The following is a 25,518-nucleotide window of genomic DNA, read 5'->3' on the forward strand; positions in this document are numbered from 1 at the left end:
ATTGCTTCTTCTTTTTTCTAGTAAAAGTCAGGTCTTTCCCATGCTTCTTTTTTATTTTAATATTGAGAGATGAAAAGTGCTATTCACTTTCATTTGAAGAACAGAAGAAATAGTGAGATGATAGGTTTCAAATGTAGGAAAGTAAAGAAGCTAAGAACCATCAATCATTCCCATAAGGCCCTTGCAGAACTCCACTCCCCCTTCAAAGTCTATATAATCCATAATGCAGGGAAGTTTAGACACATAGTGACATGTTTAAGACAGAAATAATACAGTTATCCATAAAAGAGCTTTGAAAAAGGGGTACTTTTAGGTCATTTTATTTGATATTTAGTTATTGTGGTAAAAAGGGAAATCTAATTCCTGATTAATAATATGCAATGAACTTTTTCATAATACACTCCTAATTCAGAGACTATTTTTCCATTCTTCACTGATAATTTTAATGACACATTCAGTCGTGTGTCATAGACAACACAGTACCTGAAAGTGCTAACAATTTAATTTACCTAAGTTGTCCCTCCAGGCAGTACATGTAGGAGATTCAGATTTAATTTTTTTCATGTTAAAATGTATTGAATTCACATTGTCTTTCCTGATTTTTTAAGATCTAATTTTAATAGTTTTATTGTTTAGGATTTTATTTATGCATATGTGTTCTGTTCAAATCTACCTCCAGAACCTTTCCCTTCAACTCCTCCCCTATCCTTATTACTACTTTTCCTACCTAATTTTGTGTACTGTTTGCTCTGGATCCACTAGCCCTTGTGTATATGGATATGGGACCATCCACAGAGCATAGGCAACCTCTCAGAGGCTGTAGCCCAGAATAAACTGGACTTTCCCTCTCCAGGCAGCCATCAGTTGGCAACAGCTTCTTACCTAGGAGTAGGATTCATGACTCCATGAAGGTATTTTGGATGGCTTGACTGTATGCAGATCTTGCACATCTAGTCTGAGATGCTATGAGTTCATGTGTGCTACAGTCTGGTAATGTCACTACCAGGGCTGTTGCTTGTTCGCCCTTGAAATCAAGTGAAGAATTTTTTATATGTAAAAATCATCTTAGGTTTAGAAACAGTACGTTCAGTAATTAGATCCTAAAAACAAATATGCTTTCTTATGACATAAATCTCAGAAATTTACAGGTAGACTCTGACATAACAATGCCAGTAGGTAGAGTAACTGAGCAAGCCATGACTTATGTAAAAAAAATTTTTTAATGGGTCATTTTACTGTTTTTGGACTCTCTCTGTCCTGTTTTTCATGATTTACAGTGTTGGATAAACAAAGAAATTGAAAGTAAGTCTCTTTCCAGAACAATTCTGATTTGGTTGTAATTTTGGAAAATACACAGACAAAAAGATAAAATTGCTGTAGTGCAGAGTTGTGCAACAAATTAATATCAATCAAAGGGAGAGGTGTTGGTTTCCTTGCAATAGCCTTGATAAATTAAAAGTAATAAATTAAGTTGCAAACCACGAAACTGTTCTTACAAATCTGAGTGGCATAATTTTTTCCTGTTCCCACTGGTATTTCCTCTGGAGTTTATTCATAGGGGTGGAGGCATGGTCGGTAACCCCCCCCCTCCATTGTCACTCCACCCTCCTGCAATGTGGCAGCTGAAGTTCAAAACATAACGTTTCACAGGAGCTTGTTATTTAGTTTCCAAAGTTCATTTGACATTAGTCTAAGATGTCCATGCCCCTTGGCATGGGTTCATTTAGGAAAGTTAGACCATCCAGCACCTAATTCCTGGTTAGTAAGATAATATCCATAGCTGAGTGAGGTTTGGGAGATGGAATAATTTGGTGAAACTCTGGCCGAAATCTAAGTGACTCTCTTGGGACCAACGGACTAGGAATTGGTCCATCTACATGCATTTCAGTATCCTTTCTCAACCCATCAACTTTATGGCAGAGAATCTCTGAAGGAAGCTCCCTGTCAGGCTTCCTGCTGACTTTTTTGGCTTACAGATTTGAGTATCTGTCTGATTGTTTGTCACCTTCTATCACCAAAGCCATTATCAGTAGTCTCCCCTTGCTGAGTGGCTTTCTGATGTTACTGTCCAAGATTTACAATTGTGTTTTTACTTACTCATGTTTTTTTGGTGTTTCAAGACAGGGTTTCTCTATGTAGCCTTGTCTGTCCTGGAATTTGCTCTGTAGACCAGGGTGGTCTCAAACTCAGAGATCTCCCTTCCTCTGCCTCCTGATTGCTGGGTTTAAAGGTGTGTGCCATAATGCCCAGCCAAGGTGTACAGTTTATGAAACACAACAACTCGCCATATTTGTCCTAAAAATATGATAGCAATAAGTACAGTCACTATTTAGTTAGCACCTACTGTATTTCTATCATGATAACAAACAAACTCTTCAATTCATATAATAAGCTTACAACTTAATCTTACCTGCACCAAACACACAAAGAAACTGATCCTGAAAAGTAAGTCACTTGCTCAAGAATATATGCTGTGACAAAAGCATTCTCCTAGAAGAAAAACTTGCCTGATGGTAGTATTATTCTACACTGAAAACAAATGAGGAGATACCAGTTATTAAATACATATCATTGCCATCAAAATTAGCTTTGCATGGCATCATTTTCTTCTCAGTGGTGTTGGTGCAATGAACCAAGAAGATATTGATTATGGAAGAATAGTTGATAATAGTTTTCCTGCTTTAGAGGTCGAGATTAAATTTTCAGATGGTGACATTATTATGATATTCTGTACTCATATAACTGTTTTATCCTAGATGTGGTTCTGAAAAGTTGAGTACTACTGGCCTCAGTCACCAGTTGTAAAGAGATGTAACCAGAAGTAAAGGACTGCTCCAATGCATGCACCGACCCTCAATATTCTAGATCAGCCCGCGCCAGAGTGAGACACACCTAGCATTCGTCAGGCACACTGCCAAGATATAATGTCACAGATGTTTCGTGACACGTTTACACATTCTCCTGCCCTTGCTAGGTCCACATTTTCACATAGGTCTAGTCAATGTAGGCGCTTAGGTAGATAGGAGGCTGGAAAAGGATGAATGTTGGCTGGAAAGATCTTGGAGTGTGATTAGTATTTGCTACCATTTATAAATTTTCAGGGGTAGAATGGAAAAAAGGAGACATTTTGTTCAATGCAGTATCTTTGGCTTGAGCTTATATATGTAGATATACATATATGTAAATATGAATGCACATGCATATAATTTTTTTGGAGTTAAAATATCATGTACCCTAGACTAGCCTCAAACTCACTGTGTAGCCAAGGATGAGCAGGACATCTAATCCTCCTGCCAATGCCTCCTAAATGCTGGGGTTGCAAGTGTGTACCTCCACACCCAGTGTGTATTGTACAGGGGATGGAACTGGGGACTTTTCTGCATGCTAGGTGTACTCTCCACCACATCAGCTAAATTGGCAACCCACAGACTGTCTTTAGTGCTTTGTAGACAGTGCATAACCAAGATCCTAGACACATACAAAAGGATAGCACAGCTCTCTATGTTGTACTCTACAAATTCTAGGTGAAAGAGGAAAAATAAGGACAAGTTATATTATATTGATGTTGAAGTTTGCCTCTTCCAACTTGGCAATTTACGTAACATTTTATAACTCAGAACAGTATGCTTTATTCATGTTATAAATTATACAGACAAGAAATTCAGGTAGACATCTAAGAATGTAATCATAAAATCCTCTTGATGTGTTCTCTTCCATACAATAGTTCTAGTAGTTCACTTATTTCATTGGTTCAATAAAAGCTGTCTTTCAATTTGTTCAGCTTTTTCTTTTTAGGATAATCTGAAGACTTCTTTACATCTCAGAAGTAAACTGTACTGAACTGTACATCTTACTCATGTATTAATTGTATAACTCAATATTTTAGTTCCATACCTAACATTTTAATTATATTGTCATAACAGAAAATTAAAAAAATGAGTTTCATATAAGTTGTAGAGAATTATATACAAAGGTATCTTCTTTATATATTATACTGTATGTGTTTTATTAGTACTACATCTAAGTACCTTGTTTATATTCTATATCATATATTTTTATAAAGATTATGTGCTAACATTCTATGTATATTATTTGGCTGCTTTGTAAAGCATTTTATTAAAGCTCAATTTGGAAGTTTCTTATCTGAAAAATATCAAAATAGTTGGGTTCACTTTATTACTTAGATTAATGGAATTTTTTCATTGAGATTTCTTATAATTAATCAATTGAGAGAGCTTAGGATTTCTCTAAATTAGTACAAAAAGTCTTAAGTTCTCCACACTTTTCTATAAAACTTTATCCTTTTATTAATAATCATATCACAGGTAATAATAAATTGCTACCAAATTACCACTCCTAATGAATGTTAGCAGATAAAATAAATTCATTCTTCTACAGTAAAATGATCAACTATAAAGGGGAAATATATGTCCATAAAAACTATTCATTTATTGAGTTTATATTTTATTCACTTTAGATAGATTTATTCCTAGGTAAATATAAACAAATTTGGAAAATAAGATGAATTCTGCTGGGAACTTTTAAACTCTTTAAACATCTATGTAAGTAAACCACAAACCGATACACAATTTATGTATGTTCTTGAGGGAGGATGATATACTCAAAAACAATAAAAGTATGTGAGGACACATTGGTGAGGTCAAGTCTTAAGATCCAGAATGTGAGAACTTTGGTTGTGCGCCTTGGTTTTTAACACATGTTATTTTGAATTTGCTTATCATCTATTCCCATCTGAATTATCATTCATAAATGAGATTATTAAGGAGCTGTACAGGTAGTTCAGTGCTTAAGAGCACTTACAACTCTTCCAGAGGACCCAAGCTCAGCACTTCACCCTTGTCACATAGCTCACAACCATCAGGGACTCAGTTCCAGGGGATCTGAAGCCCTATTCTGGCTTTTTGGAGCACACGTGTGGCATACATGCATACAGACACACATACACATGTATTAATAAGTAAAAATGTTGGGTGAAGCAATTACTAATATAAGGCAGTTATTAATATATTCACACATACATATGTGCCAAGACTGAGGACAGAGGCTAACTTGAAAAAGTGATTCTCCCAGCATAGGACCGATCCAGACCCCCTACGTGGGTGTCAGTTAGGATGCCTGGGTAATCTATGGGGCCTCTGGTAATATATCAGTATTTATCCCTAGTATATGAATGAACTTTGGGAATCCACTCCATATAGACACCTGGGGCAGGGCCTAGGCCCTGCTCCAAATGATATGACCGACTTTGAAGATTCCCCATGGAAGGGCTCATCCTCCCTGGAGAGCAGAAAGTAGATGGGATAAGATGTCTGGTAGGGGCACAGGGAGGAGGGGAGGGAGAGGTAAATGGAATTGACATGTAAAACAAGCTTATTTCTAATTTAAATTAAAAAAAAGAAAAAAGAAAACCTGGTTCTCTCCTTCTATCCTGTGGCTTCCATAAATGGAACTCAGGTTGTCAGGCTTGGTAACAAGGACCTTTTCCAACTAAGCCATATCAGCAGCCCATTTGTAGACTTTTTAGTGGCTGCTTTACTTATTGATACTTGGCTATTTCTCTTTTATATTTTTTCTTCATTTGGAGCTAGAAAGGCTAAAGCAATAAAATGTAAAGATGTTTTCCTAGGAAAATTACAATTTTTCCCATATCTAGGTTTATTAATGGAGTGGCACAGTTAAAATGGGCAAAAAGTTATCATATATAAAGTAGTTGTTGAATTATCAGGGTGGGATGTTGAGCCCTAGACATCCCCTCTCCTGCTGTCACAATGACATATCCATTTCCTAGACTAAGACAAACAACCCTATTCATAAAAAACTAATCTCTGCTTACTGGGCCAGTTAAATGTCTGGGTGGGTTAAGGTGCTTGATGCCAAACCTGACAACCCGAGGTCAATTCTCAGTACGGACGTGATGGAAGGAAAGAACAACAAACTCACTCCTGCAAATGGTCCTCGGACATCCACACATGTACATGATACGTGTGCACACAATGTACACAAACACATCCTAAATAAATAAATCTATGCTCATCTAATTACTTTCCCAACTTACCTACCCAGTCATTGTGATTTGTTTTAGGTGCCTTTCTTTGTGACAGCTGACTTGTAGGCACTGTATGTTAAGATTTTTGCGAAAGATCTTCACTGGGAACAACTAGGTCTTGAGTTAGTGTCAGGAAGAGCATTTATTGATCTCCAAATATATGTGTATCGGGTGGATGGGTGGGTAGGTAGGTAGGTAGGTAGGTAGGTAGGTAAATATAGATATGCACAATTTCTTTCTCTATGTGTTGTAATGTGAAGAACTCATGAGCATTCTTTGAGAAAGATACAAAAAAAGGATTAAGAAAAACACAAGTTTTATAAAAAGCAGTGCACTTTCCATAAGTTCTCGTAGAGTACACTCTCATTTAGAGTTTTTTCCCTGAACTGATAAAAATGGATCTGGCAAGTGCCATGTTCCTCCATCCCATACTTTTGGGAAACTCTGAAGGCCTGGGATTCAGAACACACACTAGCATGTTAACTTTATTGAACCAATACTTCCCAAATGGGTTTGAATTTAAAATCTTTGCAAATGGAGTGTTTTGTGGGGTTTTATGAAATGCTGGCCCTGAGCATTTTCTCATTAAAATTATTTACAACTTATACTAAATGTCCTCAAAAAAATTAAGATTGACTAAATTTTCTCTACTGAAGAATTTGGAGTATTTTATGGTATTCTTCACCCACAAACTGAAATACAATTTAAAGGCAAATATTTAAATATGCTTTTGACATTCACATTGTTTGCCTTATGGTAATGAAATGTAAATATTGTATATAAATGATATTTTTAATGCTATTGTAGTCTCAAAATCAACTCAATGTTGTAATTCCAGGTTCTGCGAGTTACCAAGGAGTACTTGTCTCTCACTCTGGACTAACTGGCATCCCAAAGCACTGCACACTTGGGACACCCTTTTCCTCTCTCTCCCCTTCTCCTTCGCTCCTTTCTTCATCTGTTTTTACTTGGTTGTGGCCAAGTATTTGTGTTAAAAATTTTTATAAACCCACAATTAAATCAAATGTGTTCTGCTATTTATTTCCTGAACTAGATGATAAAAAATTTTGATTTCTGTTCAGAAGGAAAGAGAGTTTTCTACAGCTTACCATAGATATAATGCCAGAAAAACATGGTCTTTTTAATTAAATCAATATTTGATAATTGGGCAGGATTAGTCACAATTGTCACAAACAATAAGAATAACAATGGGATTTATTATAAGCCTCTTTCTTGCTCAATGTAATTTTATTTAACAATTAAGATTTAAAATGTAAATGAGCATTTGGAACTTTGTGTTGGCCTGCTGATTCAGCTCTTCTTTCCAGGGATTCATTCCCAGGCTACCACACTGGAGACTCTGTGTCTCTAGTAATTGAACACCTCTTTCTTATTTCTAACCGGTTTGCAATCCTGTCACAAAAATCTCAATGACACTAACTCTTTAATTGAAGATAGTTTTTTTTATTACAGTATATTTTGTTTATTGTTTCTCCTCCCCCAACTACTCCAAAATTCTCTCTACTTTCCTGGCCACACAAGTCAGCATCCTTTACTTCTTTATCTTATTAGGATGCAAACACGCAATTCAATGATTATAACTATTATTATTATAATAAAATAATAAAATCAGAGAATAAAAACAAAACCGATTAGTACAAAACAAACAGAAGAAAATGAGCCAAGAAGGCTCAGTAAAAGCTCAAGAAACACATATAGACACAGGAATACAGACAGGCCTAATAAAAACCACAAAACTGGAAACCACAATATTAAAAGGGAAAAGCATTATAAAACAAAGAACATCCATAAATATCATTGAGTATATTTTGTGTTAGTGTTGGTCATCTACTAAGTAAGTGGACATGCTACATACCCTTAAGAGTGGTTTTTGTACCCAATGAGATTCCATTGCACAGAAAAAAAAACATTGCATTTGCGAGTATTTACTAATTGGAGATAGCTTCTAAATTAGGAAGGCAGACTTATGTCCATGTTCCCTCTCAGCAGGTCCAGTCCTGTTTATGCCCTGAGCATACTGCCATAGTCTCTGAAAATTCATTTGGGTTTTGTTCCAGCTGTGTTTCGAAGACCTTGTTTCCCTGTGTCTTCTTTCCCTCCTGCCTCTTACAGTCTTTCTGCCTCCTGATTTACAGGGTTCTGTGAGCCCCGAGGGGAGGGTTTTGATGGAGGCATCCCATTTGGGACTGAGTGCTTCAAGGCATTTCTCTCTGCACTCTGTCCTCCTATGGGTGTATTTATTTGTTCCCATCTCCTTCACGAAGAGGCGTCTCTGATGCTGGCTGGTAAAGACACTGACCTGGGAGTATAGCTGAATGCCATTAGTAATCATTTTATTGCTACAGTCCTTTAACAGAAAAGCAGAATGTGTTTTCCCTAGGTCCCTGGTCTGTGTGCTCTCAGGTTCTGGTGCACCTGAGTAGTGTCAGGGATGGGTCTTATTTCATGAGATGGGCCTTACGTCAAACCAGATACTTACAAGTTACTCCCACAAGTTGTGCCTCTATTGCAACAGCGTATCTACCAGGTATATCACCATTATTGATAGAAGAGTTTGTAGCTAGCTGGGCTGGTGTTTACCTTTCTCCTTTGGTAACTTGCAGAAAATACCAGTCAGGAGCTGGTGAAGGCTCTAGGTAGACACCAGTTCGACTTCTCCATGATCAATGATTTATGTAGATGCTGTCTTAAGCAACAGGGCTTTCCTGTTTATGGTGAGCAACCAACAATCTTAGCAGTAACCTAAGTTGTTTGGGAGTTCCTATGGGGCTCCTTTGGTCAGCACATTAATTAGATGCAATCCATTTCTAGAATTAGAGGCCTTATTTGGTGACTAGAGATGCCCAGCAGGGGCACTGTCTCCCACATTATTTGGCAATTCCATTTAGATCACCTTCATATATGTATATATTATAGGAAACTCATACTGTATTAGATTTCCATATGACCCCTCACTTGGCCCTGAGTTTTAACTGTTTCTCCCCATATTCCTTCCTTCAATCCCCTGTGTTCTCCCCATTTTAATCCTGCCATTCTAGCCATCACTATCCATCCATAAATTCTGTCTATTTCTCCTTTCTAGTATGATCTAAACCTTCCATCTAGTCCCTTATTCTACACCTGTTATAACATGTTATCTAAAAAAAATTAGACGTCATAAATACATAAGCATTTATGGTATTAAAGAGTATTTTTAAGGTGTCCTTATCTTAATTACTTTTCCATTAGTGCGGCAAGACACCATGACCAAGTCAACTTATAAAAGAAAGTATTTAATTACCGGCTTGCTTGCAGTTTCAGAGGGTTAGCCTGTGACCATCATTGTGGGACGCATTGGGCTGGCAGGCATGGGACTGGAGCACTAGTGTGAGCTCACATCTTATCCACAGTTAGAGAGGTGGGGCGGGCCTGGGCCTGGGCCTGGAATGGGTCTTTTAAAAACTCATATTCCACCTGCAGTGGCATACATCTACAACATGATCACACCTCCTAATCCTTCCCTAAATCTACAACATGATCACACCTAATCCTTCCCTAAATCTACAACATGATCACACCTCCTAATCCTTCCCTAAATCTACAACATGATCACACCTAATCCTTCCCTAAATCTACAACATGATCACACCTCCTAATCCTTCCCTAAATCTACAACATGACCACACCTCCTAATCCTTCCCTAAATCTACAACATGATCACACCTCCTAATCCTTCCCTGAATCTGCCAACATGATCACACCTCCTAATCCTTCGCCGAATCTACCAACATGATCACACCTCCTAATCCTTCCCTAAATCTACACATGATCACACCTCCTAATCCTTCCCGGAATCTACCAACATGATCACACCTCCTAATCCTTCCCCAAATCTGCCAACATGATCACACCTCCTAATCCTTCCCTAAATCTACATGATCACACCTCCTAATCCTACCCTAAATCTACAACATGATCACACCTCCTAATCCTTCCCTAAATCTACAACATGACCACACCTCCTAATCCTTCCCTAAATCTACAACATGATCACACCTCCTAATCCTTCCCTAAATCTACAACATGATCACACCTCCTAATCCTTCCCTAAATCTACAACATGATCACACCTCCTAATCCTTCCCCAAATCTACCAATATGATCACACCTCCTAATCCTTCCCCGAATCTACCAATATGATCACACCTCCTAATCCTTCCCCGAATCTACCAATATGACCACACCTCCTAATCCTTTCCTAAATCTACAACATGATCACACCTCCTAATCCTTCCCTGAATCTACATGATCACACCTCCTAATCCTACCCTAAATCTACAACATGATCACACCTCTTAATCCTTTCCTGAATCTACAACATGATCACACCTCCTAATCCTTCCCTGAATCTACAACATGATCACACCTCCTAATCCTACCCTGAATTGTCCACCAACTAGGAACCTGGCATTCATTCAAATGTGAGCCTTTGTATGTCTCTGTGTCATTCAAACCACCACACGCCTTTAAATTAATAGTACAAAAATAATCAATATACAGATACTGAAGATTGGTTTTAAAAATATGTATATGGCATTGATGTCTAATTCTTCTGAACTGTGTTTGAATTTCTTTTGGAACTGTTCACAAATGCTTTATTTTGAGCTTTTTCTTTTAATCATAAATAGGTAAATATCAAATTTTGTAGACTCAGGAACAAAAGCAAACTTAGGAGATGAGGAAGACAATGTTGCTGACCTTTAATACCATCTGAAAGCAACCACACACTTGAACTCCAGCTGATTATCGGAGATGCCCAAGCTTATACGTGCATAGGGAGAACACTGGGGAAGTGTTTTGTGCGGAAACATGTAATTAAAAGATAGTGAGGTAGATCAAAAAGAAAGATTTGATATTGCTTCATTTATATAGATGCAATGTGATATTTTGAAGTAGTATCAACAAGGACCTATAACAGAAGAAATTTGTCTTCATTATCCTGTGCTATTAGAAGTCACAGACTCCCAGGTACACTCATGACCCGCAGCACAACTGCTAAATCAGCTAAGCAAAAATCTTTTAGGAGCAATAGCTATCAAACAGATAATGTGGCTTGTCAAAATTGCTGTGGCAGCATGTTCTACTTTGACAACTTTCTAAGAGTAAGATTCCTGGTCATCTTATTAGTTACCCCAAAATTATTAAAGAAACTTTTAGAGTACCCCATGTGCCTGTGAAGACTTGGCAAGCTTTTTAAGTGATTATGTTATTTGATCTATATTGTTAGAAAATCAGTTTTTCTTCTACATGTGATTGAAAGTGACAAGAAAAGAACTCTCAAAGACAAGTTAGTAGGGTTGTTGTGGTCTGGATGAGGCAGAAAAAGTCATGTGTTGTCAGGATTGAAAGTTTGATACTTTTTAGCAGCAGAGAAGGAGAGAACACAGCCTTGATATCCCAACCAAGCAAAGCTCTGAGAGTTAGCACTGTTTTCTATGAAAATTGCAAGTTGATAAATTAAAATTTAATGTTTTATGAGTCATACATATCCATATACAGTACAGAAACCCATTTATAGACCAAAATGTATGTATTCATAAATTATTAATGATTTATTCTAAGTTCAAAGAAATTGTTTCACTGTAGTAATATTTTTCTTCTTGCTGTCATATTTTCTCTGTTCATTATTTTATAGAACAAGAATACTTATTTCTAAGTTCTGTGTGACAGCATGGCAAAAATTTTTTTAATAAATTGAAAAGATAAATAGAAAACTGGTAGTCAAGTAGTTCTTCCCTGGAGCTGTAGAATATCATTTCTGAAAAAAAATTATGTTGAATTATAATATATATGGGGGTTAATAAATATGTAACAAAGGAGAAAGGAATAAAAATGTGCAACTAGAGAAAAACAGATTGAGTAAAAATAGAAGTTTCTTCTCAAAACTGCTGTGTCCCTTGGCCTCTCAAAAGGGACATATGTATCCCCAGAGAGATTATCTGACTATGTAATCTTTGTTATTAAATATCAGACACCAGCTCAGAACATATTTTCTAATGCCAGCCTACTATTCTTACCCAGAAAATGGACATGTTCAATAATCTACATTGAACTCATTTCATTAAATTGTACGTTAAATAGTATCAGAGGAAAAGAGGCATGCTTTGTGGTCACGTAGAAGCCTATGTGATGGAAGGTAGACCTTATGAATATACTGGTAAGTATTGTGAATTTGTGTGCTGTGACAGATGTTGAGGGAAGCAAATGAAGAAATTAAGACAGAGAATCATAGAAACTACTCACATAACAATGTGACCAGGAAGCACTCTTGTATTATCCAAGATGAATATAAGCAATAAACAGGAATGCTTTTGAAGTGAAACAGTCTATGAAGTACAAAGGCTACATAGGGACTGGCAAGCAGTTGTCATATCTGGCATCTGGCTCTCTTTCCCTCCCTTCTTCCCTCCCTCACTCCCTCCCTGTGTTAGCATGGAGAAGTAAAAGTATCCATATCTCACAGACTCTAAATGCCTGAGTTCAGAAGCTCATATTTTATTTACTGTGTCTAAGGGGGCTTTGGCAAGGTTTTAAGTAGTTGTGCTATTTGATTTATATTGTAAAAATCAGTTTTTCTTGTGATTGAAAGTGGCAGGAATAGAACGCTCTCGGAACTCTCAAAGGCAAGTTAGGAGGCTATTTGATTTGGTATTTGCCACTCCGGCATTTACAAACTGTATTTCCTTAAATCTCAGTGCTTAAGAAGTTTGCTTGCTTAAATTTTCTAAGTGTATGTGTGTCTATGTGTATGTGCATTCTCATGTAATACATAGCAAATTTAAATAATTATTCATTTCAGTTCACAGAAATATATTTTTGCTTTTTAGAGCTGGTTGTAAACAAGCATATCTAACACTAATATATTTTATATATTGGCAGTACTAAAGAGTGAGACTGTAGAATACTTTCAGATTAAATGTCTCATGTACATGTGTATACATATGTGTAGAGCTGTATGTGTAGTCAAATGATACTAAGATTTATTTTCTTTTTCTTAAGTTATAATGATCTTTACCTTATTGACCAGCTTTTAAGTGTCTGTTTTTAAGTAATTTAAAACTATATCCTATAGTATTCTTGTTTACCCAAGGGTTTTACACTAATATCCACATATTTAGTAAGCCTAGCTGTGATTGGTTTTCTTTGGGACTGAGTTATTACATTACTTCTGAGTGAGACTATATCTGTGAAGGTATATCCATTCAATCTGGGAAGCAGTTTTATTTCCCATCCTGTTTATGATCATTTACTTGTGATACGTCTGCCTGCTTTTATATTTCCATTTTCTATGGTAGTCTTTACTTCTTACCAAAATTACCATTCTACAGCATGCCATTTCATCTTTGAATTCGCTCAGGCTGAATGAAAGCTTTTCCTATTAGTGCAAGGCACTAACTCTCATGTTTTGCCCCGTGTCTCCCATAGTGCAAGCATTCCAGTACCTCATTGCCCTTTGAAGTTTAGGAGAATGAAGTTAGAAAGGAGAATGACTTAGGAACAGGAAGAATTTGGTTGATATTGTGTGAATTTGAACTTGGAAATTTTCTGAAAACTGTGAGTTAACACTACAGATGTTCTACAATACTGGGGAAATATGTCTGCCATGTTTTAGTTGGTCATATTTTAAATCTTGTTATATATATTCTCCTAGCTAAAGTTCATTTTCTTCTGTTCAGTGGTGTGTTAAAATCCCTGTTGTCAATAAATGTGCCTGGGTCTTCACAGTGCTCAGTCTGAAGCAGTCCTGTAGATAACGAGTTTTCCTGAAGAGCAGAGGTAGCTCTGATTATTCCTAACAGCACTGTTTTATGTGGTGTTAATGTGGACACAAACTGACTTTTGTTAGGGTTATGTGGATTCCAGTCCTAACCTTTTTTTTCTTTACCTTTACAGAAACTTACATTTTGTTTTTCTTAATTCTGATAGATTTTATCTTTTCCTGATTTGAAGGGAATGAGTTGTTTCTCTTCTTTACTGGCTCTAAAATCAAACATAATGTCTTAGGTTTTCATGATATAAAGCCAGTCAAGCACCTTCCACTCCTTCAGACAGCACAGAATTATTTATTGGGAAAGGTTTTCTGGTGTGCACATTTAAACAATGATGCACTGTTACTTTCAGAAACCCAATAGAAGGTTTTCATTTTAATGTTTTCACCACAATGTTAAATAACCCATACATGTATCAGAAAATCAGCTGGGAGTCTATAAATAGGCTTTGATGTACCAAATTATTTCTGTGACTATAATAAATAATGATTATTTTATTATCGTTAGTTGCCACATTTGAGCAAACACTGTTGTTGTTGTTTCTCTTATTTCCATGTGTATGTTACCTAAGGCCAAAGGAACCACTGTGTACATGGTACTCATTTTCTTAGAAAGTCTTGAAATTCTGTTGTCAAGCTGTCTTCTATACTTTTTTCTGCTACTTGGGAAAATTATTTGTATTGGTATATTTTAAAGGGTATATTGTTAACCACATATGCTATGAATTTTATCTTCAAATATAACCAAGGGTAGGATGGTAGCTAAAGTGAAATTACAAACCTGCCCTATCATTTAGGAGGAAAGTCCATTAGTACCCCCATTTGCTGGAACTTTAGGCTTTGTCTTTGTCTATCATGCTTCAAAACTTCATGTAAATTTAAAAGACAGTTCCTTACTTTCAGTAAACGTCCTCAGAGACAGAGAAGGAGATGGAGAAGATGAAAGACCCTGGAAAGGGAGGTTTTCTTTCTAGGATACAAACTTTGTGTGGAATTTTGCTGAACAATTTCCTTATTAATTGCAGTTTTAAGTGCTATTAATGAAATAATAGTGTGTGCAACGTGTGTACACAATCCAATTTTTTTGCATTCTGATAGTTTTATTTGGGAGATGCTTAAAATACACATACAAAAACACACTCACAAAACAAAAACAATTGGAGTTTTGTTTTGTTTTACCTTTACATTTTACTTTTGGTAAGATATTTTGCTGATTTTTAAAACTTATTTCTGATTTTTAAAAATAATTTGATATTAGAGTACAATTACATCATGCCCTCCTTCCCTTTCCTCCCTCCAAACCTTCCCATATAGCCCCCCCTCTTTTCCAAGGTCACGACCCCTTTTGTCATTATTTGGAGTATAGCTAGTGCATATAACAAATAGATAATGAAAATGTGATACATATACTCTGTGGAATACTCTTCAGCTATAAAGCGAAGTGAATGAACTGACAAGTAACTGGCTGGAACTAGAATGTTGAATGAAGTAAACTAGGTACAGAAAGACAAGCATGGCATATTCTCTCTCAGCAGAGACTTTTCCCCACAAACCTTCAGATCTGAGCACATATCCTGGATTAACTGCAGTAGTCAGGAAAGTAAGAAGGGGCCATTGGCAGAGTAGAGTGTTGGGGATCAAAAAAGAGGGGAAAAGCAGGCTACAAGTAAGTCTCTGATCTGGGAAATGTGCAAACGACAGTGCTATCTAGGAAGAGGGAAGGAAGATATCATAAGATGAAGAGTAAAAAAAAAAATCATCAAGAATATCAGGAAATCACCCATACATACTAGCAACATTATACAGACTGAGCAGGGTATGTTTGGAATATAAACATATATTCCAATGCATATTTATATTAATATGTGTATTTCCAAATATACAAACTTATATGTGTGTGTGTGTGTGTGTGTGTGTGTGTGTGTGTGTGTGTGTGTAAAAACAATTTAAAAGAGGGGACATGAATTTGAAGGTGAGAAAGGAGGGCTATATGGCCTCGCCAAAATATTCTTTTTTTATTTAAATTAGAAACAAGTTTGTTTCACATGTCAATCCCAGCTCCCTCCCCATCCCCTCCTCCCTCACCCACCACCAAGCCCCCAACCCCCCCACCCTGTCTCCCCTCTACTCCCCAGGGTTGGTGAGGCCAAAATTTTTTTATATCATCCTGGGCAAGGCCTAGACGCTACCCCATGTGTCCAGGCTGAGACAGCAAGTATAATGGGCTCCCAAAGTCCACTTGTATGCCAGGGATAAATGTCGATCTACTACCCGAGTCCCCATAAATTGCTGAGGCCTCCTCACTGACACCCACGTTCAGGGGGTCTGGATCAGTCCCATGCTGGCCTCTCAGTCATCAGTCTGGGGTCCAAAGGCTCCTGTTGTGGGATTCCCGTTGGGGTCCATTGTTGCTTCAGCCCCCAAAATAACACACAGAGACTATTAGTTACAATGCTGTCAGCCAATGCCCAGGGCTTCTCATTGGTAAGTTCTGGCTTAAGTATTAACCCATAACTACTAATATATCTTTCTATAAGGACTTATCTTTCCGAGGATGCCCTCCTTGACTACCTTTCCCAGAATCCTCCTTGACTCCTAGTCCCATCTATCTTGCTTCCCTATTGGGCAACAGTGCTTTATTTATATCTACACAGAAGGACTTCAGCCATCAGGCTCCCCTTTATTCAGGTCAGCTGTTCCTGTGGGTTTCATCAGCCTGGTCTTGACCCCTTTGCTCATCACTCCTCCCTCTCTGTCACTGGGTTCCAGGAGTTCACTTCAGTGTTTAGCTGTGGGTGTCTGCCTCTGCTTCCATCAATCACTGGATGAAGTGTTTGTCTTTTTGTGACTGGGTTACCTCACTCAGGATGGTTTCTTCTAGTGCCATCCATTTGCCTGCAAATTTCAAGATTCCATTGGTTTTTCTGCTGAATAGTACTTCATTGTGTAAATGTACCACATTTTCTCTATCCACTCTTCAGTTGAGGGGCATCTAGGTTGCTTCCAGGTTCTGGCTATTACAAACAACATAATTCAAGGTGTCCTTATTATATGGATGTGCATCCTTTGGGTATAAGAGTAGAATTGCTGGATCTTGTGGTAGACTGATTCCCATTTTTCTGAGGAATCTCCATACTGATTTCCAAATGGAAATGAATATTCATAAGCTTCAACAAGTACGAAAAATTAGTAGCTATTGAAAACTAGAACTTTTCATCATATTAAAGTTTTTTCATGATTAAATACTTGTATGTTCATCTAACTTCAAACATGAAAAAAAAAAGACTTCAGTTCATGAGATCAAAATCATTATTAATTTCCCATATTAGGCAATCTAGTCACATTTCAACACAGGGCTAAACTTAATAAAAAACATCAAATGATTGGTAAATCTGTTACAGTTGTGTCCTCTTAAGGACGATTTTTAAAATATCAAATTATTATCAGTTATAGATAAGTAGGAATACTTTGCTAATCAAAAGGAAATATTGGTACCAAAGAAATTGTATTACAGTGTTCACCCCTTGTGGCTTGGTAGTTTGCAGGATTTATGACTTCTCAAAATGAGTCAGGAGTACATGGCGCTGATGGAAAGTGGGTGACGTGAGCAAAGCCGCACACTCTCCCACCCTGACTCCAGCGAGAGGCTGATTAGGCAACAGGATCCGACCATGGTGAAGTGCTGCAGCCTGGCAAGCATGAGAATTAGAGATGCTGGAAATTCTGAGTCATCCTTTTGGGGTTTCTTTTCTTCATGGAGCCCACAATAAGCCAGAACATAGAACAGAATAGAAAAGGGAAATGAGGAGACAGAGAAAGGGAAATGTCATAACTATAAGATATATCAGCACTCAACTCTTTGATCACCCTTTTTGTCTATGGGAGTAAGGATTCAGGGATAATTTGCATTTGGCTTTCAGTGTCTTTGCTTGGAAAGAAGAGATTTAACTTATTTTTCCTCTCTTCTATTACACAGTGCAGGATAATTCTGGCCAAATGATGAAAAGAAATTTAGTTTTTCCTGTAGTACTTTAGTCTGATGTACTCAATGGAAGAATACTAGAAGGCTCCAAGAATTCTAAGGGGACTTTAATTTCATTATTTCAAGCCAGTAATTTTAGTTATTTGTTCTAATGTCTAAACAGTGACTATGCATCTTTGAGTGGGAATAAATGCAGAATATGGGAATATTCTATTTATGACCATCCTGTAAGCAGATTTGACAGCTTTGACACTGTATTCAACACTGAGGGTTACCTAGCTTTCTTATATATCTTTCCATATAATTTAGCAATAGGATAAGTAATAATAGAAAACACTTTTAAGACAAAGTAGGACTCACACTTAAAAAATTGTCAAGAGTACATTTTTTTGTTTTAAGAAAGTCGTAAGCTGCGTGTCATAGACTGGGGATATCAGGAAGTTTAATCAAATGGTTCATTGCTTTGTTTGGAAATGTTATAGGTCAGGCAAAAAGATCTAATGAAAGATTCAGAACATGGAAATGGGGAAAAAATGTATGTAAGGACCAGGAATCAGGTTAATTTATATCTGAAATGTGGGTTATAATAGTAAGGGTGAGAAAGAATTCTAACTACTATGAAATCCAAGAAGCATTTATGTGTATATGTATATACTGCGTGCATACTCTGTAGAAGATTGGCCTAATAGAGCCATAGACGTTCTAAAAAAGTTTATATATTATAATCAAATAGCTTAGAGTTAACACTGAATAATAAAATTTGTGCTTCACTTTTATGCAAAGGTATGGAAGTACCAACTTTATAATAGTCACACATTTAAAATAAAAAAGAAAACTGAATTTTTAGTTCAGCAATAAAATACTGGGTTTACAAAAAGACTTGCTGCATTATTTCTTATACTCTGAAATATGTAGCCCCTCCAAATGAAAGGTAAAATCATGTATAAATGTTATGGTGATAAAAGAAGTAGACCATAAGATCCCCTAAATCCTTAAAGCTGAAGTCATATTGGAGACTTTCAGGAGCAGGAGAGCATCTGTTAGATTGGCAGTGGGAAGAGAGGAGGGGAGACAGCCCCACAGGGCACGGCTATGGGGGCCAAATCAGGATTTCTTCTGGAAGTTTTTTACTCTCCAGGCCGGATGTACCAGTAGGAGCTGAATAGGAAGGATAGGTCTGATTTAGGAAAGCAAAGGAAACTTTCCCTCGGACAATGCTTATACATTCACACTTGTTCTGTGTACCTTTGTAATTTTCCACATCATAAAAAGTCATGATTCCTACTGTCCCTCAAAAAAAAAAGGCCAAAATCCAGTTGTCTGAAATCTGTGAAAATGTGACTTTCTGTGACAACATGTGAAAGTGTGGAGACGAGAGTGGTTTGTAAAGGTCAACGTGACAGTCCTTGGAACTTGTTACCTTATAGGACAAACTAGATTTTAAGCATTAATAACTCACGGAACCCATGGTGAAGGGCATCAAGATGACTCTATATGAGTTATAAATGTGTCTGTATTAGAGGGAGGAGAAGGAAATTTCAGATGAATGAAAAAGAGCCCATATGATAGGAGGGAACAAAAGATGCTGAGCTGTTGACTTTGAATATTTAGAGAGGTGGCTTGAGAAAAGCAATGTAAGCATTAAAACCTTACACCATGGAAAATTCATGGAAACTAATTAGCCCAGAAAATGACTGTTTAAAGTGTAATCCTGTCATCACATTGATTTTAAGTGTGTGTGAGTCATTTTAGAACTGTATGGTAGCATTTTCTATATATGAATACTCAATTTTGTGGTCATTTATCCATTGCATCCTAATAGACATTAGGAATTAAACTCCATAATCATGGGGAAGAATGGACTAGGATCTAATTGCTATAGAAGTGATCCATTTCATCTGCCAGTAGAACATGAGAAGCTGTAGTCTAAGCTAGGAAGTCACTCTACATGACAGCCTGAGAATCTGTGAATGGCCATGAGGACATATAGACAATCCATCATCTCTCCACAATTGCTTCTTAACATACAGAAACTATCATAATGGCAAAGACAGCATAGTAATACCATAAACACTCACAGACTAACAGAATGGAATGAATGACCCAGAAAAACAAACCAACAAACAGCCTTTTTAAGTCCACAATATATAAAAGACTACAAAAATTCAACACTAAAGAACGTATCTTCAAATCCTCCAGTGAATAAATATGTTATTGAACTGCACAGACAATATTCAAAACAAGTAACATAAAGGGATTATAACTATTTGAAAAAGCATGAGGTATTTTGGAACTCCACCTCACCCTAATCAGAATGGCTGACATCAAGAAGAGAACAAATATTTGCAAGTATATAGGAAAAAAGAAATACTTATTAACTGATGGTGGGAATTAAACTGTGCAACCACTGTGAAAATCAGTATGAACACTTCTTTAAAAACTAAAAACAGAGACTGGAGAGATGGCTCAGCAGTTGAGAGCACTGATGCCTCTTTCTGAGACCCTGGATTCCATCCCCAGCACCCAAGTGACAGTATAATACACAGCTGTCTAGAACTCCAAAATTAGGAGATAGACACCCTTGTCTTGTCTCCATGGGCCCTGGGTATATATGATATCCAATCATGCATGCATGCAAAATAAACATTCACATGAAATAAAAAAAAATAAACTTAAAAAAGTCTACAAGTTGACTACCTCATGACCCAGCTGTAACACTTCTGAACATATACCCAAAGGACTGTCAGTCCATCTGCAAACATCCTTTACACATGAATATTTACTGCTACCCTAAAAATAAGTGGGACCCACATAGTTGCCTGCAAGGAGACCAGGCTGATGTCATATACAAGACTCTTCTTCTTGTGTGTTTAAAGTACAGATAATAAAGGCAGTTTTAGGAACCCACAATTCAGGAAGTACTAAATGAGAAGTAAAAGGTGCTTTCCACTGATCCTTTCCTGCTTCTGTAGTCTTTATGAAAGTGTTCTTTCCACTGAAGATTAGGCGTAAATATGCCTGAGTGGGGTCAGGGACTACTCAGGGTGCTGACCTTGTCCCCTGAGATATTTTAATACACAAAACATTGAAAACTCATGATAGCAATGGATCTTATATAGATTTCCGACACCACAGGATATTTGTGTTTCTTCTTTTTCCTTGTTTTCCTATTGTTCCTGTATGCCCCGCATAGCATTCAGAACATACCTCAGACTCCTCTCCCCCTGCTTACTCTGCTTACCTACAGCTCTCTGCGCTTGTTCTTCAACCAGATCACCTGTAGGCCTGCTTTGCCTCAAGCATTCCTCATCCTTCGTACTCTTATGGTGGACACTAACTATCCCCTTTTCCTATCTTAGCCCCCACGTCATGCTCTCCATGAAACCACCATGCGCCATAGTAAGATTGTAACCTATTCATCCCAAGGACTAGGTTTCTTACCTTTAACTGTTTTCTTCTCTGACCATATCAACTTCTAAAATATTATGTTCTAATTTATGTGATGTAGCTTTTACATAATATATGTTACATAAAGTCAATAATTTGTATGTATAATTTATTGCTGATAGTAAAAAGTTTTTGAGTAAAAAATTTCTAGATGCATTATGACCAACAAAGAACATAATCTTAAATAAAACATTCTCCATTAATATTACTTGATCACTTTTCTTCCACATACATGCTTTTTATTATCAAATATTGTATACTTTTCCTTTAGCAAATGTCAACTTAATATATGTCCCTTTAAATATCATAATCATAGTATATGGCATGAATCACTTTGAAAAATTGTGCTTCTCAAATAAATAAGAACCTTAACTCTAAAAGAGGGACAAAGATAATATGGTATGTTCTGATATCACTTTGAGTTAATCACAGCATACTGAAAGAAGATTGCTTATTGCATAAGAAAATATTCCAACTTTTATGTTATACTCTAGATTGTCTATATTCAGAATAAAACAAAGCAGTGATAGCTACTGAAATTTCAATATAAATGGTATGTATGGATGATAATGGATTTTAATGGGTACTATTAATGACTGTAGTACAGATACTAGTTTCACTTCATTTTTCACAATTTCAAAATTTACCACATGTTTCATCAGAAATTTTGTAATGACACATAAAGTACATCAAAAAATTTACTGCTCAACCTGAGTGAGTTTGCAAAGCCTTAGGTTTAATTCCCAGTACTGAAAAAAACAAAAACAGAGAGACATATATAAAAGTGATCTATAAAACTCTGGGACCAGAAAGATAGCTCAACTGTAAAGGCTCTTGCTGCAGAACCCCAACAATGAATTTCAATCCCTAGAACCCGCTTAAAAACCAAAGGAGAGAACTGAATCAACGTAATTATCTGATGGCTTTACATATGTACCATGGTATACATATGTCCGATGCATATCACACACATACATCATTCAAACTATATCACACACACGCACACACACACACACACACACATCTTTTACACACATGATAAAAGCCTGTAATCAGTATTTCTCACTTGCTACTTTCTGATAAATACTGTAGGCCCATAATCTTCTGTGATTTTGCCTCTATAAACCTCGGTTTTACTTTTTAAGCTTCAGAGTAATTTTGGTTACATTTGTTTGATAATTATATGGCATCTACCCTTTGCTATATAATCTAAGGACTGAAGGTCCAGTACAAAAGGAAATCTCATTCATCTTGAGTAGAAGGATCTTGCTATATATGACAGAGACTTTGAAGCTGTGGTCAAATTATGGATTTTGAGATTTTCCTGGAACTATATTGGAATCTCAGTGTGGGCCAAATGCAATGACATAAGTCCTTATGGTAGGAAAAGAGAGACATAATACAAAGACAGGGAATAAAATATCAGTGTAATTAGTGAACAGAATCTGCAGTGGTGAAACTCCAAGCCAAGGAATGACACAATCCCATAAGCCCAAAGCTAGAAGGTACATGTTGTCTCCTTGTAGACATAGAACACAGCCTCTTCAGATGACAATTTTATTTCGTTCAAGAATAAGAGTTTTAGATTTTTGGAATACAGTACTATAAGATAGTAAACACATGTTGTTTTAAACCACTGAATTTTTGCTAGTTTTCTACAATATTCATAAAATCAAATATAATGACTTTAATGACAGGCACAGATACTAATACTAACAACTTTAGTGAAATGAGTGTGTGAGTGAGACATGGGAAATAAAAACAAAGAACAGGACTATAAACTTTAATTCTAGTAGCCTTAGTTATCTGAAGTTACCTAGAAAATCTAAACTTATCTCATAGCAAAAGTAAGAGTTTTCTATGCAAGCAAGAGACATTGCAGAATTAAAACTGAGTCTGGTTAGGTTTATACTACAAAGCAACATCTTCCATGTTTATCTTAAGTAAGAAAAAATTTAAGACCTAAACAATATTAATTGATTTTTAAGCTTTAGTCATATCCCTCAATAGTATGAGCTGTTTGAGTAGTAACATGTGGTAAAAGGAACATTCCAGTGTTACCAAAGAAAGGACCATCATTTCATGTTGTTGACAGTTTCCTAGGATGTTAGAGATGCTGGTTCACATACTGTCAAGTAAGCATCTTGTTATATTTTAATCAGTCAAAGGAATCAAGACATTGTTTTTCTGCCTATGAACATCACCAAACTCTGAAATCCTAATAAAATTTTGGCAATGGTGCTAATAAAAGTATTTCTCGTTTCTCACTTTATTCACTGTGAATTTTTGCCTGGTAATTTTTCACAGAGTGAACTGCAAGAAGAAGTCACTTCCCTGTGTTCTTTTATCAAAGTAGTAGCAAAGATAACTGGAAAAATCTGATGTATTGCTGTTTGTCATGTCACACAGCACTCAAGTGAGGTGTGAAATATGTGTGCCTTCAATATGAATATTAGCAATTTAGAGGATAGGTGAGAAATGACTATAAAGAAAAATGAAGATGGACTATGCAGTGAAGACTTTAGTGTTCTGGCTATGAAAACAAAGAGGAAAAGACAAGTAAATTATATAAATGACAATTACATTTGATCCAATGATAACAAAGGAAGGAAAAAGGCAGTGGGTGATATTCTCTCTGTACCAAGAGCTAAGAAAAGGAGTTAGCCAGTCAATAAATCTGCAAAACTCATTCCCACATCATAGCACTAGACTTTATCCAACTTTTCAGTTTTGTAGGGAAAGGAGCCAAACACTAGCATTTCCCAAACTACTAGAAAATAAGCATTAAAAGTGATAATTTATCCCTATGTAGCAGGTGTCCTGTGGAAGCCCAGCATTTGGTCTCATTCTAAAATGACCAGCTCACCTAAAAGCCTTGGAGCACACAAGTGTATCCCAGGCCTCCCTGGCTAACAGCCCAAACATTTAGTGAACTAAGCTGTGTCTACATCCTAGTTACACACGGGTTTGCAAGCTCAGCCCATCAGGGAGGCCTCCCTTCATGTTTTATTCTGGCAGAGGGCTTTTGGGGATAATTGCTTCCATCACAGGCTAAATAAGTTGGCTATTAATGCAAATGAGCACAGAACTGCAGAGGAGATATAATTCATGGAGACAGATGGCTGTTTCCTGTTGGCTTCTTTGTTTGCTTGCTTGCTTTTATGAGCTGTCTAAGAGAACTCTCTTATTGATAAAATTCTTTAAATATTTTATTTATATGCACCACTATTTTATTAGTGCAGAGTGAGAAGTTCCACCTCTCATTTCTCTGTGAGGATCCTCCCCTTTCCCCCCTTGGTATATACTGCTTGGGATTTCTTTAAAAGTCTCATATACTCACTGTATGAAAAACATATATGCCAATATTTGCTTAAATATTTTGCAATCTCTACTACTCATAGGAATCCTATAAATTCTAAAATATATTCTTTGTATACTCACCTGTAGGAGGAATACATATGCTAATATTTACTTATTGAAAAATAAACTTACATATTTTAAAATCTCATCTTGTTGTAAAATAAGATTCTTATAACTATCCTAAAATATACTTTAACATTTAGTTTCAAAGTTAAGTGTCCAAGTATTTTGTTACTTTTTATTTAAACAGCTGTATACATTTCTATTAGTTTTCCAAGTTTTTTAGTCAGATATACCATAGGCTATTTTAATTTTTAATGGGATAACTTGTCTCTATCTTAATTCAATCCATACCACCCTAAGCCCAGAATCATGAACCATCCTTAAACTATTTACTCTGCAAATCTCCACTAGACAAAAAATTTTTGACCTCACCATCCAGGCTATAATAAAACTAATATACATTAAATATACTAGCTTAATGAGCTAATAAGCCAGTTCAGATTTACAGACATAATAGTTCAACTCAGGCAACAGTTTAAATATACTTAGTGTTTGTTTCTTTGGAGAGATTGGAGGTTTAGGTCACTTGTAGAATCCTTGCCTAACAAGTGCAGAGCCCTGGGTTTGCTCTCCAGCTCTTAAATAAAAAAAAAATTTAGTAAAGATATGGCAGGGGGCGGGGGCTAGAATGCACTCATCAATATTTTTCTTAGTACATTAGATAAAATTGATTTTTGCAGTAATCATAAATGTTAGTATCTGGGAGGTGGGAAATACAATATTTATTTAGAAGGACAAATATGCACTTGAACTCCATGTGTTGATGCCAAT

At 36.5% G+C, this 25,518-nt stretch overlaps 1 protein-coding gene across 9 annotated transcripts in view; it reads left to right on the plus strand.

Moving 5' to 3' along the window:
* Nucleotides 1-25,518, plus strand: part of Xrcc4 (X-ray repair cross complementing 4) — a 186,769-nt gene that overhangs the window by 138,302 nt on the left and 22,949 nt on the right. For 2 of the 9 annotated variants that reach the window (XM_040729045.1, XM_040729046.1), the window contains exon 8: nucleotides 6,906-7,153. The exons of 5 other annotated variants lie outside the window; for them this stretch is intronic. In XM_040729045.1, coding sequence (XP_040584979.1) covers nucleotides 6,906-7,138 — 233 coding nt within the window. In that variant the 3' untranslated portion in view covers nucleotides 7,139-7,153. Of the gene's footprint in view, nucleotides 1-6,905; nucleotides 7,154-25,518 lie in introns of those variants that run through there. 2 more of the 9 variants (XM_040729049.1, XM_040729047.1) reach the window with 1 other exon arrangement.

The sequence above is a fragment of the Mesocricetus auratus genome, unplaced genomic scaffold (genome assembly GCF_017639785.1).
Source record: "Mesocricetus auratus isolate SY011 unplaced genomic scaffold, BCM_Maur_2.0 Super-Scaffold_100020, whole genome shotgun sequence".
Taxonomy (NCBI): Eukaryota; Metazoa; Chordata; class Mammalia; order Rodentia; family Cricetidae; genus Mesocricetus; species Mesocricetus auratus.